At 41.9% G+C, this 16,782-nt stretch overlaps 1 protein-coding gene across 12 annotated transcripts in view; it reads right to left on the bottom strand.

The window, feature by feature from the left end:
* LOC102696635 (amyloid beta precursor protein binding family B member 2) overlaps positions 1-16,782 on the bottom strand; it is a 140,593-nt gene that overhangs the window by 7,137 nt on the left and 116,674 nt on the right. For all 12 annotated transcript variants that reach the window (XM_015345599.2, XM_069191723.1, XM_069191727.1 and 9 more), the window contains 4 exons: positions 9,617-9,731; positions 7,132-7,219; positions 4,665-4,745; positions 796-911 (listed from right to left, as the gene is read on the bottom strand). In XM_015345599.2, the coding sequence (XP_015201085.2) occupies positions 796-911; positions 4,665-4,745; positions 7,132-7,219; positions 9,617-9,731 (400 nt within the window). The remainder of the gene's footprint in view (positions 1-795; positions 912-4,664; positions 4,746-7,131; positions 7,220-9,616; positions 9,732-16,782) is intronic.

Genomic DNA, 16,782 nt, shown 5'->3' with positions numbered 1-16,782 from the left:
AGCTGGAGGATTTAAGTTTTCTTTGTGATCTGAGTTTTTTGACTGACCTTTCCCAACATCTGAATTACCAGTTGCAAGGCAGCAGATTAAAGGGAGCAAGCAGGAACTTTTAAAGAGTCAGCTGTTACATATGGATCAGACCCACTTCCCAGTTTGTGCTGAGTGAGTTACTGAACTTTTAGAGAGCATGCTGCTTCCCAGATATGAGAGAGTGGGCGCTGAAATTCAGCTCTGTGTCTGGGACCACATACATTCAAGGAAGGAAAATCTTGACACTGAACCATCTGAAGTAAAAAAAAAAAAGCTACAGTTGAAAAGCTCTTCTAACACATGTGGATTGGATGCATAAAACTTTACATAGATAGGCAGTCTTTGGTGCTCAAACTAGACTAACTGTAAGTATTCCTTAAAGATTTGAAAAACCTTTTTTACTTTCAATATTTTTACTTTACAAAATGTTTTACACTTCATGCTCCTAGTGTTTATGAACAGAAATTCAGTAAACAAGTTTTAGTGATGTATGTTGCCTCCAGGGACATTAAAGTTGCTCATCCTTGGTTATTAAGAAGCACACGTGGGCAACAGCCGATACTGATGTGCATTATGGGGATTTAAAACCCAGAACATCTCAGTTAAAGCTGGACGACCGTGCAGAAAAAGAGTTATTTGATTATGCCTCGTTTACCTATAAAAACTCTCCTTGACCTCTTTATTACCTTGTCAAAAACAAATGACAGCCTCAGACAAAGCAAGCAAACTTCCTACTACAGCGTGGCTCCTGTGCCTTCAACTTACTTTTTCTTTGATGACTGTGACTGTGGCATCAGCGACGTTCATGATAACTGGCATCCAATCCTCTTTGCCACAGGAGGCCATGAGGCTGTCGATGGCTCCATTCAGGATATCCATACCTGGGAAAAGCACACGTTACAGACATGGAGAATCAGTCTGGAGGCGGCCTTTAATTCTTTATTTTGATATTTGTTTATCCTGTTTTCCACTCATTTTAAATTATATCACACACATTTTTCACAGTGGAAAAAACGGTAAAGTTTCCTTATCCAGTTGCTGAAAGGTAGACGCTTCTTCAGGAAATTATTTTGCGCCTGGCTGAACTGATACAGGCAGGTAAAACAAAGGTGCAGGGATCTACCTCAGCAGCTCAGCTAAAGGCTGTAAAACCGTTGAGACTTTGAACTGACAGAACCAGATCATTTTTCTATGTTAATCTGAGCTGCCATGAAAACGTCATGTTGAAAAAAGGATGCTGCTGTATCTCCCGTTTCACAAAACACGTTTGCCGGGATAAAAACAACAGGCACTGGAAATCTGGCAGCAAACTGCTTCTTTAAGGATAACTTTGCTGCTCATCAAAATCCCCTTTTCCATTGTTGAAACTACCCATCTTAAAACAGCTCAGAATGTTTCCACTTATAATTCATATCACCGGTAAAACAAAGACTTTACCGGAAGACATGAAATTCTCCGGTCCTAGTTTAAGTTAAGACCACAACCCAGTTAGTAAAAAAAAAACCTGCTTTTTTTAAATAAAAATAGCAACAGTGTTATTTAAAAGCAAACCGCTATTTAAGAAAAAAAACATTAAGGTAAGGTACAATGAAAGAAAACATTCTCCACCTTCAGTCTAATAGGATAAAAAAAGCACTTTAAAAGCAAGTGATGGAGCTTGTATCTCTATACAGTACATCACTATGTGTTGTTAAATAGCATGCCTGTCATTTTTCACTTCAAGAGCCCAATGAGTTCCTTCTAGACATCTTCCATAATCCCATGAATCCCCTCCTGCTGGGTACAGCCTGTCAGACATCACTCACAGCGGACAGACAAACTCTCTTGTCCAGACCTTGACATGACTGAGATGTCTCTCCAGCTCCACACAACGACATCAAACAGCAGCCTCTGAAATGCTTTGAAAACGACTCGTATGTTTGCCAACTCACCCGATTTTTGGTTTTCCTTTACCGGAAAGAAATAACAGATATTTTCCAACAATGTCCAGGGACGAAACTATGTATACAAGAACCCCAAAGTTCTCTTTATTGTTCTCAACACAAAGAAACTCTTTGACAGACGTGGGAACTCTTTTATGGATGGGTCTTTTCACACACCCAGAGGCCAAGTTAGTGTGGGGGTCACTGAGGGTTTTGAACAAAGACAGCAGGGATTTCCACAGGTCTGGAGTTCGAGAAACAAGCGCGTACAGTCCCAAACAGCCGCATGCTTTAGAATTGTGAAAGCGTTTCAGACACCATTTAAATTTGGTAAATCCTCAAAAAAACACACCGCTGCAGCCCGGGAGCTGATCGGAACCAACAGCCTGAGAATTACAGCTTTCCAAGTGTCGCCACTGCACGCATTATCCAGTCTTTCATTCCTGGGCATGAAAACGGGATTTTTAGGAAAAGCCTAAACCTGTGACATCTAGCCTTGCAGTAAATCTGAAGCTGGATGGATTTTCAAAGGAATAAAGAAGTGATTTAACAAAAATAAAATAAAAAAACTCTTTACAATATTCAGCCTACATATATAAGTTACGTGTAGCCTTGTATCCAGTGGTTTCTGTACACTTGTTAGCTATAGTACACGAAACAGTATCCTAGTTTCTTATGGGTTTGCCCCATTAAAAGTGTTTGAATTCCAGCAGGTATCTGCATCCTGCTTAGATCTTCAGCGGACGAACACACGAAGCTCGTTTCCCCACTTGTGAGGGAGCCTCCCTGGGGCAGCAGTGGCTGAGCCAGCAGCTGGAAGGAGCTGTCTGCGTCAGAGGGGAGATGGGGGAAACTGAGGCTTTCTGAACTGGTTAGACTCCGAGCAACCACCAGGGATGGGGGCAGTGGGGTGGATTAAGTAGAGAGCAGGGGAGTGCATTCTCTGGACAATAAACCGTTCAAAACCACGTCGGAGGTCCTGAGTTTGATCAGGCTTATACTTAAAGAGCTAAGGGCATTAAACGGCTGTTCTGTGGGTAACTGTGTTTGAGTCTTTCAATAACCTCATGCTACAATATACAAAACCATTAAAGATATCATATCTTTAAAATCTGCCAGTCCAAGCCACTTTTATTTAGAGAGCTTAGTGCTTCTTAGATATGAAACAGAAACACCGAATGAGAGTACAGGCTGCTTACTTGCTTTAATATCCTTTGATAGTTTAGGAAGCTCGTTCCTTCTGGACTCCTGGAGGGCCATTTTGAATAATTCCGAAATCTGCACGAGTCTGTCCCAGCCTCAATAAATTTGCCCAGCTACTTTGATCTGCTCATGACACCAACCTAGATCTGACATACCAACTCACAAGTGATTCACATAGCCGATACAAAGCCCTCCAGGCAAATATATCTGCTCAATAAAGCAAAAAGCAGCGATGGCAGTGTGCTGTACTGCAAACATAATTAGATGACCTGTCATAAGGATTACGTTTCTGAAAAGCAATTCTGCAGCAAAGTTATAATTCAACAGACAGCCCATTATGGTACAGAAAGCTTCGAGAATGCTTAATATTAACCTCTGCTTTTGCTGAAAGAAAAGGCAGCTTTGCATCAGTCATATTAATTGCAATGGCAAAGTGATGTGTGGCATCAAGGGCTGGGATATAAGCTGAACAGCTCCACAGTGCAGGCGGGTTTGGCACAGACAGGCACGTCTGCACATTCAGAAATCACTTGAAACTGGGCTCCAGAAGGCAGTGCTTTGCTGGAGAGGTAAAGAATGTTAAAACACATCAAGGAGCTCATAAGTACACACCTGTTCTTAACGTGTTGCACCGAGACCACAGGGCCTTTAATTTGGAGCTTCTGTCACTGCTGTAAAGGTATTCGCCAATTATATCACGAGAGACTTCCATTTCACACAAGGGACAAAGATGGGAGGGGGAAGATGGAGAAGAAACCATTGTTTCAACTTCATCAGAACTTCCACTACTTAATTTAACTGAAAAAAATCAGCACTAGAAGCTATTATTGAAGCATTTCTTATTCCCCAGCTTAGCCTAGTTCTTCTGATTTGAACAAAGAGCCACTTGCTGTTTATAGCTACTGACTGAATTCTGCAAGTTGTTGCCTCCAGGTATTTTAATTGCAAAGAAAACAAGACGTAAAGACTTTAGCAACACCGTGACTGGGACCAACAACAGATTATGTCGTCCTCAATAAAAAAACCCTTAAAGTTTAAAATCCTCTGCCTCCTTAAAATACATCGTCACTCCGTCTTTCTAGCACCGGATGTATTACATACTGAATTATGAAAATCTGACCGAAGCAGTATATACCACAGCCTTCACCCAAATAAGAAAACCAACAAACACCAAATTACAAAACAAAAGGCGTAAATAATCCCCAACAGTTTGACGGATATGGAATTCAGAAATGCCCATTTCCATCAGACTTTTACAGCCGCATTTCCACCTCTCGGTAAAATTCCTCGCTTGGTGAACCAGCACTTTTTTTTATAAGTGAAACTTGTATTTTTGGAACAGGGCAATTTCAACAGTATTATCCAAGTGATTGCATATCAGGTTATTCGAAAAAGAAAAACCCGAAAAAACAATCAACGAGACAGCAATTGACAACAGATACGGACAAACAGAAGGCAGACGGACTGAAGGAACAGCGGACAGATGGACATGGACAGTGTCTTGCCTACCTATTGGTCTGGCAACGGGCATCATTCCCAGGTACATCACGTGGAACTTCTGCACCAGCTCGGTCTTTGGCGTAGGGAAATCTGAGGACAGAGGAGATCAATTGCATGTGTAGAGAAGGAGAATCTGTCAGATGCGAGATTAGATCTGTGTGCAGTGCAGAGGATCTTATGCAGCAGAGAAAGAGATCCACTGGGGATGGAGGAAGGGAGAATCCGTCGTACAGGGTGGGATCAGATCTGTGTATTGGGCAGGAGATTGCTGCTGGACGGAAAGAGATGAGCACGTGTTTTACTACCACACATGGCTCAGATCCAGGGAAAATTGCAGCAGGGAAAAAAGTCAATGCAATTCCAATTGGCAAAAGACCAGTGTACTGTAAGTCAATTGAGATGCGAGACTTATTTCCAACAACACTGTTGATCTCAGTAAGAAATATACCCAATGTCTGGAACTCCAGCTATCAACGTTCATTAATCGGTTTCAGATTAGGTCAGGGGAATGAAATTACTTAGCGATTTGGAACACTCTAATGCACAAGGTCCTCCTCTCATGAATCAAACCAACAAAATGAAAGCCCTTCCAGTAAATCAACCACAAATACTGTATTCTTGTGCAGTTAAAGAACGTGAATTTACCGGTACACTGCTCAGCGAACCTGTCGACATCTTATCCTTTGTTCTTCTCTTTTAACTTGCTGGTTCAGATTACTTTTAAGGTGGTAACTGTCAATCAGTGATGGCTGATGCCCCACAGAAAGAATGTAATTATCGCGCTATGCGCTAACTACTCCGAGGAAGGACTGGGACTCCATTTTTTCAGCAATAAAAAAATTCTTCCGAGCACAGCGGGCTGGAAGTTGCCCTTTATGCTCCTCTGGGTTAATGAAAATCTTGCACACTGCAGTGAAAAATCTAATCAGGCACACTACCGTGTTTTTTTTATCATGAAATAATCATTCACCTTGGATCCCCTGGAGGCTGTGTGTGGTCCAATAGCTAAGACATGGGGCTTATTACCAGTAGGTACCAGTTAAAGCTCACTCTGTCTACCCTGATCGTGTTACTGACACTACTCACACCCTCTCGGTAGGATGAGAGGACAAACTGTTGTACGTTAATTCAGGTGTTGCAGCTCCTGCTGCCATATTTTACCTCTGCATTCTAAATAAAAGCATCCACTAAATGCTTAACTACAAAATGAGTGATTTGATCACGCACACATATGTGTGACGCTGACAACTCCGTCAGTCTCTGTGGTGATGTGTGATGTTTTTTTCATTCATTTCAGCGATTCCCCGATTGAAAAACACATGGGATTGCAATCTAAAAGTTTAGAATCTGTTTGAAGCGAATTACAATGCGACACTGAAAGCTGCTTCACTAAGGAGAGGGATAATAAAGTCTGTTCTTCCTCTGTCTGAAGAAGTTCCGCAGACCTGCTGAATAGGCTTTCACAGGTTTCCTTCTCTTTTGGAGAAGGGAAAGACTGGGGATTTTTCTCTCCGTGTCTGTATCCAGGTAGGATGTACTGCCGAAAGAGCGATCACTATCTGGAACAGACCGCAAAAACGCCAATAGAAAGTCTACGCCGAGACTGAGCAGAACTTTCTACTGCTTCAGCAGGATTCATTACACATTTAACAGGAGACCCCTGCAGCTGGCAAATCCAGAGAACTGTCAGATACACCCCCTCCCCGGGCTACACCAGACTCGACGCCTGCAACTTCAGGCTTACCACAAATCCTCCTGTGTCTTTTGTGTTGACAATTGGGTTCAAACCGTACTGTACACATGACAGGGAAGCACCTAAGTGATATTGTTATTTATTGTTTACCGCATTTTTTATTTTGTGTTTAATTCCTGAACAGTACAGTGTAGGGAAATGAAATGTTCAGTAAATTTAAAATTTGTTAAAAAGGTAATTTCCCGCTCTTCCTAATGTTTAATTTCCTAACATCGAGGAGGATCGCTGCAATATCATGAACAGAAATTATCTATGCAGGTTCATGCAATGGCTAAGAAAGGGTCCTTTCTGATTTACTTAAAATTCAGATGACATTCCATCCAGGTATAAGCTGAGGGGTGGGTGTACATTTGTTAGGTTTTACTGACATCTCCAAGTTTCCATTCGAGCAGTTAATTGCATTCAAATGGGCAAAATGGCCCAACAAGCCTCTTCTGTTCCTTAGCAACACAGGAACACCACCCAGAGGAGATAAGTGGAAACTACTGTATGCGAAAGTGAGTTTAAAACTAAGAATGGGATGTGGGGCAATGGGACATTCATGTCGTTGGATACTGATACCCTGGCATCTTTCAAGAAATAGCTGGATGATGGATCAACAAGCTACTGATATTGGGAACAAGTTATAAGACGCTGGGTCGGCTAGACCCTCCCATTCGTAACTGCTCTTACATACTGACACGCCCAGGCCGACTGACGTCGTAGGAGCTACCCTGCACCCACCTTGGAGAGGAACATCCAAGCCCACTTGAATTCGCTCCTGCAATGAGCTGCCGGCCACAGCCCTGGCGTTCTTGCGTTCTGCCATAATCTGTGGAGGAGCGAGAAAGTACAGATTTCATGCTCGGTGGTTCAGAGGACATTTCACAACACTGCCGTCGGCCGGTGTTGCCAGGCGACCGGGCCCCTCCTTCAGGGAAAGGATCTGCGTGGCCAGGAGCGTCAGGAGAGCATTTGCATTCTGCTCGTGTGGACAGCCAGGGCTGGCCCAGAAAGCAGACACTCTCCATCACTGTCAAGTACACTGGGGCAAGCAGAAAAGCAATGAGATCGGACAAAAACTCCATATTCTGCTGAACAGGACTCAAAAGCTGGAGGAGGGATCTTTCCTCCTCCACGTCAGACTTGTTCCTTGCATCCCCATCCATCTTCAACTTGAAGGCCAGCTGGGCTCTTGCACGTCTGAAACATCGATGAGCCCCGATACATGGTTTAATTAGGCCTTGATAATTGGCTTCAGCTCCAAATGTGATGGGGGGAGATCTCTAGATGCCAAAGACAATCAACTTACTTCATATCTGCTACTTTGTAGAAGCTAGAAACAATCGCACCGAAGTCCAAGCACGTTTCGCAAAGCTGCAGTTTAATTAAGCACTCAATTAATGACCTAGAGCTCAGCTCAGCTGAACGTAGAAGACACTAGATCAGCCCTGACTGGAAGCCCATTCTGAGCCCTTTCTGTGTGACATGAGTCCTTGTCATCACAAATCTGCATACTGTAAGAAACACCCACAATAGGACAGATTAACTGCTCACCTGCCAGTTAAAGTGGCTTAGCAAATACCACATTAAACACTGTTGTATAACAATCTATCACACAGCATCTATTGTTCAATGTGGAAAAAGGAGACTTCACATACATTTTAATTGTTAGTTACACCATGGTTTTCTGACTCATAAGGAGGCTTATATGCACTGCACAGGAAAGCATACAACATCCTGCTCTTCAAAACTAACAGAAAAGTAGATATTCTGAAGAACAGGACAATTGGTCTGTCATGTGGCACATACTGTACACTTTTGCTGAGGTCATCACAATATGTGACTCACCAATGCAATCTAGGATGTGTTTGGAATTCTGTACAAAGGACAGGCATCTTTCTTTTGCTGACTTTGGTGGATTCTTAAAGCTACACAAGGACCATGACACAACAGTTCCCCATATTTTGGGGCAATCAGATCAGACACTCACACGAAAATCTTTTTCGATAGCACATAAAGCCATCCTGTTTCTCTTGCAAGACAGACAAAAGAAGAGGAGCCTATTTATATGGAAAACCATAGCAATTTTCTGAGAAACTAACCCCAAGAGAGAACAAGGCACTACAGTATGCTTGATGAGAAATGACCTACTTTTCCTCCACCCCTCTGTTTGTGAATATGCTTCCGAAGAAATATCCATATCCAAGTGAAGAGACGCACCCTGGACTAGAAAAGGTATTCTCCACTTCCAGTACGAGTCTCAATTCAACATAAAGAAAATGTGCGTCATCAGCACAAAACAGGATTACACTTTTAGAAGAATGTTTTTAGAACACTTTGCAAAGTTTTACGATTCAATATCATTCTTATGCATTCTCTGTTATTAATATAACATATTAATATAAAGTTCTAGGTCATTAATTGAGTGCTTAATTAAACTGTGAGTGACATAACATAGAACGCATAAGGATGCATATTTCTAGAAATAATCCTAGACACAACTGATTTTAGATAGCAGACATTTCTGGGAGAAGGCCTGACTCAAGATATTACCTACTGTGTCCAGAGACTTAACAGCATTCTCATTATCAGCAGAAGCTTTGGTCAACTTTCTCTTGTCTTTAGTGCCAATTCACTTCAACAAAGAGATAAGATCACTGTAGGAGTTCTTATACAAGAACTGAACTCCTTATATTTCACCATGAAACAACAACCAGAGGAGCAGGGAATATCACATAGCAGATGAGCCCTGTGCTGCTAATCACCCTTAACAACTGCACTTAAGAGACATGTTTGTTTAAGCAACAGCAGAGATGGGAAGACAAACGTTGACTGCTGCTTAAAATAGCCGTTACGAAGTTACTCTCTTTTCAGGTCATCAACCAAATTCAGGTTCACAAATCTCAGCTCATTAAGGAAAACAACCCCCTTATCTTTGCCTTAATGTGGCATTAATTTTTAAACAAACTCATGGAAAATAAAAAACAGCAAACATTAGAAGTTACTGTAACTCCTTATTAATTCAAATGACTGCAATTGACAAAAAAAAACTACCAATAAGGACAATTTGCTAAAAGAAATCACTAAAAGGTTGTAAAAGCTCATTATGTTCACTTCATTACAGATTTCCATTTAAACCTGAAGCTGTTATCTTTACGATGACAATTCTTAACAGGAGAAGCACAGAAAGCCCACAGTTCCAGCAGCTTTGCAGGCAGATACCCACCTTGGAACAGATTTCGTGAAGACTTGTGGCGATGGCTTTTGCTGGGGTGTCACATCGGAACACATGACATTTTAGTATCCGGGTGTCTTTGTCCCTTGCTACATAGGCAAAGTCTCTGCAAAGGATGAGGGGAAAATGAGTCATTCTGTGGCATTAAAAAACAAACACTATGGAGTACATACTGTACAGTACACGGTTACCATCAACTTGATGAAACTAAAACCTGGATTCTCCCATCCAAACGTTTTCCTTCTGGCCAGAAGCTATATCACCCTGCAACTGACAACTGGCAACCCACTGAAGCTGAGCAGGTGTGAGCCTGGTCAGTACGTGGATGGAAGACCTCCTGGGAAAAACTAAGGTTGTTGCAGGAAGCGGCGTTATTTGGACCAGTAGGGGGCGCTCACCCTGCAGTCTGTGTCTGTCCTAATGCCCACTGTAATAATACTGTACAATACTGTAAAAAGACGGCATACTTTGGATGAGAGGTAAAACTGAGGTCCTGACTCTGTGGTCATTAATAATCCCAGAGCGTTTCTTGAAAAGAGTAGGAGTGTTACCCTGGCATCTTGGCCAAATTTCCCCCTGGCCTTTACCAATCATGGCCTCCTAATAATCCCCATCTCTGAACTGGCTTCATCACTCTGTTCTCCTCCCCACTGATAGCTGGAGCGTGGTTGAGCATACTGGTGCACTGTACAGTGGAGTGCCCAGAAAAGCTACATCAGTGTAAGGATTATTTATTTATTACATTACTCCTCATTTTTATGAAAGCGCACTGCTGACATCAGCGATGCTACATTAAGATCTGCTTGCCGTTACCAGCTTCGTCTGGAGAAATGAGCGCTATGCCGCAGATATTAGAAAGCTTCTAGCCCGAGGAACGGCAAGCAAAACTAGAAAGAGTTAATGCTATATCTGAATGAGGCTAGAAAACACCTCTGTAACTCCTTAATTTAAAAGCCGAGTCGTGTATGAAGGTCCTGTGGCAACATAAGATCACAAAGATACCAGGACCTCTGTAACTCAGCTGCGTCAGAGGAAAGTCCTGGTGACGTCTTTCATGGTGCCGCCCAATCAATCAACTTCAAACCAATGTGTATTTTCAATCTATACCATTCTCAAGGCACACAGATCATACATACTGTACAGAAAGGGAGTATGGCAAACAGCAAAAAACAAGTCCAAAACAAGCAAGCTTTACAAACATCGGCAGAGGATGTGTTTTTAACATGATCAGGAAGAGGATTTCAAAGATGAGGGCTCCAGCCTGATTCCCTAACGTATGACACGTCTTCCACTGTTGTCACCTGGCGTCTCTCTACATGAAGTCTTGCTCTTAGATTTTGACAGAAACGACGCTGTTCGTGAACTGTTAAGATTAGTTGCATGCTCAATGACTTGTCACGGCATATGCACTGTTTGTGAAGGAGTTAGTATGCTTTTGTTGCGTCAATCGAGTCAACATTTCAAATGGTGAGAATGTCATTTTCATGTCAGCACTTGGGTTTGCTGAAATGCACTCATAAACAAATGAGTTTTTAAGTGGATAGGAGCTACATTGAAGATGCAGGAGAAGAGGACAGAGTGACATTTCCTTTGCAGGGAAAGAATTGATCCTCCCCAATTATTTTTTTTTCTTTCTCAGCTTCTGTAATCGAGCTCCTTGCTTTTTACTTAATCAGAGGGAGAAGCCAACCGCTTCTGGCAAACAGGGTGAGACTCACATCCCTGCAGTTCAACACGGGGAGCGCTCAATGAAATTAGTCACACGGAGAAAGGAAAAAAGGAAGCAGGATTCTAACCCTGCAGTTCAGAAAACGGATCTACCAATATTGGGCAAAGAAAGACTTAACTCGTATCTGGACAAAAAACCGATAAATCAAAACTCTTCTCTACTCCCGTGAGCCTTCATCATGATTGTAGCCCATTTTAAATTAATTTTAGAAATAACACTCAGTTTGGATTTATTTTAATAAACCCCAAAATTGAAGTAAAAGGGTTTATGGAGGCTTGTGTTAACACCAGCAGCATGGATGAATCTACTGCAATTCTCTAATGTATATCCTCTCAAGAGAAGAGACCGGTCTGGCCACTGCCTGTTTTAAAGGCAGAGGAATGACTGCAGTGAACTATGTGAAGACAGAGAAGACAGAGCACATGCAGAGCCCACAGCTGGCAAACCCACTGGACTGGAAAGTCATCCTGGAAGCCTGGACTGAAATCTAAGATTTGCAGCGCGTGGTGAAGCTCCGATAAGAGAATGTGGGGGTAGATGCTGAATTCCTAGGGTGTGCTAAATGCAGATACATCCTCCCCCACATCTGGGATTAAAACTGGAAAACTGTTTTGAAAAATAAATGAACGCAAGGCCTAGCTGAACGTATTATCCAGGGCAAAAACAAAGCAGGCTTTTTATGTGTGAATCTTACACACGATGCCCCATTTAGAATAATGGCTGTTTCAACAACCACAGTGGTCGAGGATGAACTCCTGTTTTCACTGTACAATAAAAACAACAATAAATGTCAGGTCTGTTCAGTCAAATGTCAAAGGAAGCAATAAACATTGTAGGGTAAACAAGTAATACCAATTAACAATTCTGCATTAATATCATCATTTATCTTCATAATATAGAACTTCTATATTAAAACATTGACAGGGGTAAAAGATAGCTTCCCTTTCTTATTCACAGTAGAAAGGGAGCAATTTGATATAAAAAGTACAAAAAGGGCAGTTTTTTAATCACAAAACAGGTACGCTTTCTGGAAATGAGCTGAGAAGTTTAAAGGGCGCTGAAGTAGCACCCTTGTTGTTGCCTCAACCCTCAAGCAAGCAAAGCATCGGACATGACCTCGTTTCTCGTTTTGGCAGTGGTATAATGCACAGCAAGCCAATCTTAAGATATCAGCCGGCATTACTTTTAAGTCTTGTAACTGGAGCTAGTTACCTTGTACATAGTTTCCTGTGTTTATTTTATTATGACACACCTCACTTTAAAAGGTATCAGCACCTAGTGAGTCTTCACTACATTCAAATTTACCAATACTTCACATTCTGATATATTTTTCCCATCATTTTGGCCTTATTTAAAACAAATGTACAGGAATTGTGATTTTTATACACAACAGACTGTTTTTGAAAATAAATTTAGGGCATTATTTTCAACAACTGGCAAAAATGTCACCATAAAAAGATATTTAGTGCTTTTAACTGGGAAGGAATCACTCCAGGGTTGAAAGACACACAGACATGACAGACAAGACACGAAAGGCAGGACACTACCCAAACTGCAGTTCGTTGGGCTCAAATGATAATAAAAGCAATCTTGTAATAGTGCTTTTCTCCAGAATCATAATGACCACTACCTGAGAAACATCTAAATTCCAGTTCCTTTGCTTTTCAGCGCACAATTTCACTAGCTACTTTCTTTCCATTTGAAACCACACTGCATATTCCAAGACAATTGGACCAGCGCTGTGATGACTTCCTTTCTTTCAACATCTTGACTGAATAATAAGTAGAGCAACATTTTCTTCCGACAGAATTGCAAAATAGATTTCCTTGCCTATATCCACTGAGATTCACATTCTAGCTCGCACGGTTTTAATATCAAGATAGACCTGATCCCCAGCAACACGTTACTACTAACCTACTGTAAGTTACTGCACAAATGAGTAAGAACCTCAGAGTATTAGAAAAGCATTAAATGAACGGAAAGAATTATTAACTAGGACCTACCAAGCTTTGCAGGCTAAGCATGTTTCAGGGGTTGCAGTGTTTTTTTTTATATATACAAAACTTGTATAATCACCTTCTTCAAAGATAGAATAACATGACTATCTTCATAAACGATTCTACCCATTTGGATGAAATGGTCAATATTTAACCACAAATAAGTCCATAATTTAAAGTTGTGCGTTCCTCTCCTGTGTTTTCAAATAGAGGTACACGTACGGCCTGTTAAGAGGCCTCAGTTAAATTGTATTTAAAACCGTGTTCAGATGGACTTTGCCGACTTTTGGAAAACCGGTTCTCCAGTTTTATTTCCGGTTGTCCAGGATTTCCAGTGGCCCGCGACAGCAGAGCTACAGTGTCGCAGCCCGGGAGTGGGTACAATACTGCAAAGCTGCAGCCTGGAATGCTGACAGAGAGGGAGGGGTACTGCCCACCCCCCCCGCCCCCTCCACCACACACACACACACTCTAGGCTCCCGCCTCACCGATTCACAACAGGCCGCCGCCTTTCACCGATGGCTCCTCGGGGCTGCGATCCAAAGGCCACCGACTTTGACCTTTCCATTGAATTTTAATGGGCAGCATTACAGTACAATTTCGGATTCCCGAGCTCCCCGGGGAAAATTTACTTTCGTGTCCAGATCGTGTTTATCGGAGCCAAATCCTCTCGTGCGTTTCACAGAGGGGGAACGGCCCTGTTTATATCCAGTACGTCATGGGTTCAAAAACAAATGGTTACACAGCTCTTTAGGGCAAGGCATTAAAGCTACCTCTACAGCAGAAATTTGCTAGAATTCATCACGTCCGATTTATTAGTGTGGAACCACTGACATTCCTCGACAAACGGGAGGTGAAAGGGTCACAGCAGATTTTATCAATGAATAGGAATGACAAAATGTGTTCACACACTCATATAGGGAGTAGATGGAACAGCAAGAAGAACGGTCATCACAAGCACAAATACAAGGAAATAAAAGATATGTAAGAATGTATGAATGGACATGACACAAGCTACAATTTAAATGCTAATATAAGTGCTCTAATGAATGAATGAATGAGAGAATTATTAGCTGTATTATTAATATTCCTTTCTAGTACATTTCTCATATTTGCAAATCCTCCACAAACATTGAGGATGAGTAGATTGTGTATTATTTCAATGAACACATGCATCTTATATTACACCATTCTTCGAGGTAGTTCTCTGAGGTTGCTTGGCACCCTACTGTCAACATTTTTGATGTAATCTCAATACTTGCTGTACTATGAGATTCTGGAATATAACACTCACAGTTATACCTGATGGTAAGAAACGATGCAGTCCGGACAATTACAGCACTCTTTTCTACAACAGAGTTTTACGTGAGACATTATTTAAAACCAACCAATGCAAAATGAGCTCTTGTTTCAATTTATGGACCATTCTGAGCGTAGCTGCCCAGACTGGACCCACACTCTGTAACAGACTCTCCTGATCCTGAGGAACCCAGTGTCAGCTGGGGCTCAGTGACTCCATCAGGTCATTAATTTGCTTCGAAACGATCTGTAAAAACCTGCGAGTTACTGACCACATTAAAGTGAACTTGAGATCCCTAGTCATGTCAGCCCTGAATCCAAAGTAATAACTATTCGATCAATTTATCCTTTCAACGAAGGGTTCGATAAAATGACAGAACTCACTGGAGGGGACAGTGGGGTCACCAGGACCAGAATTTGGAAGCCCTTCCCTATGAGAAGACCCCCACACACGTACTTGTAGTCTCAGGGAGGTGGTGTGTGCAAGCAATCAAACGCCCAAGGGCACACACAAGACAGGAGGTGAAGGAGCAACTCGGTTCACAGCGAGGTGAAAACAATTTAAACAGAAAGCATTACAAGCTTCCTCAAACAATCGCGCTGTGCAAACCCTTCTTGCATCAGGGAGCTTGTGTCAGCAAGAACTGCAGGTGCCTGCAAGAGGGACATGAATACTGATCGATGGAGATCTGTAGTCAGTAGCATAACTGTTGTATTCCTTAATACACAGCTCTGCGCCAATGTTATATTCCTTAACACAACTCTGCACCAGTGTTCAACGCCTTAACACTGATGAATACACACCTCTGCACCAGTGTTAAACTCCTTAACAATGATGAATACACACCTCTGCACCGACGTTATATTCCTTAACTCTGATGAATACACAACTCTACACTGGTGTTAAACTCCTTAACACTGATGCATACACAACTCTGTACTGGTGTTATATACTGTACATTAACAAAGTAACGTGCCTACACAATTGTGCAGGCCTTCCAGAAAGGGTGATCTGTCTTTAGTACTCATCTTTGAGAGACAAAGGTTAGTTGCTGAATACAATATCAACAGCCTGTCTTGGGTCATGAATGCCCCAGACAGTGTCATTAATTATTTCTCATAGGCAAGATGTTCATGTGCGAGAACCATATAGCCAAGGTTAACGAGATTTAATCTCCTATATTTGCGCAGGTCACCAGCAGCACACTGCTGTTGGGGTCTCCAGGGAATGTTGTGGAACATGGAGGGAATACAGTGAAGACTGAGAAAGTCAGAGGAGAACAAGGAAGCATATTTAGCAGGCAGAAAAAAAGAAGATTACCTCTCTCTGGGTCCAGGAAAGCATTAAAAAGGGAGAAAAAAGCAAGAGTACAGTCAGCAGAAACCCAAGCAGCACATGAGAAGTTTAGTTACAGAATAGTTCAGGACTTTCAAAGTAATGACATTTTAGCATAAGAGCAGTGTCTGAAAAAGATGTTCTTTCATTATTATTTGACAACCGTTTTTAGGAGTTTCGAGTAGCAGACGATATGCAATGCATTACATCTTTCCTGCCTGTAACACAACCATTAGAGCAGCAATCCAATGTGAAATAGCAGATTCTTCTGTCCACCCCTGAAAAAATCTGAATATTGCAAGGAAATTAAATGTGAATCATTAATACGTTGCTCATTTTGTCTGTAAAAAGGTTTAAATACGACACATTCCTGTGTGTAAACGCTGAAAAGAGCAAGGTAAAGTCTGTCACTTATCTATAGCAGAAGAAAAAAGACAATGTCGATGGCCTCTCCTATTCTGGAGGTGAGGAATCAGTTTTCTGTTTTCCCCAAGACCACCAACAGGATGGTGTTTGGGATGCTGACCTACTATATGTCCGTATGTAGACTGAGGGCTAAACTGAAAACATCCATCTCACCAGTTGATAACACCAGCAGTGTTACGAACGTTGGCCACAACACTTACACTTCAAAGACAAGAGGCTGATCCTTCAGGCTCAGCAGGTGTATGAAGAGAGTAATTAACAGCATTTACACATTTCCTGAATCCAGTTTCTGACTTCTGATCCCGAAAAAAAAAGCACCCCAGCATTAGTCCACACTCACATACTGCATGATGCAGATAACAAGCTAAGT

The sequence above is a fragment of the Lepisosteus oculatus genome, chromosome 1 (assembly GCF_040954835.1).
Source record: "Lepisosteus oculatus isolate fLepOcu1 chromosome 1, fLepOcu1.hap2, whole genome shotgun sequence".
NCBI classification, from domain to species: Eukaryota; Metazoa; Chordata; class Actinopteri; order Semionotiformes; family Lepisosteidae; genus Lepisosteus; species Lepisosteus oculatus.
Note: the sequence above shows the minus strand (reverse complement) of the source record. Positions and strands in the feature narration are given on the sequence as shown.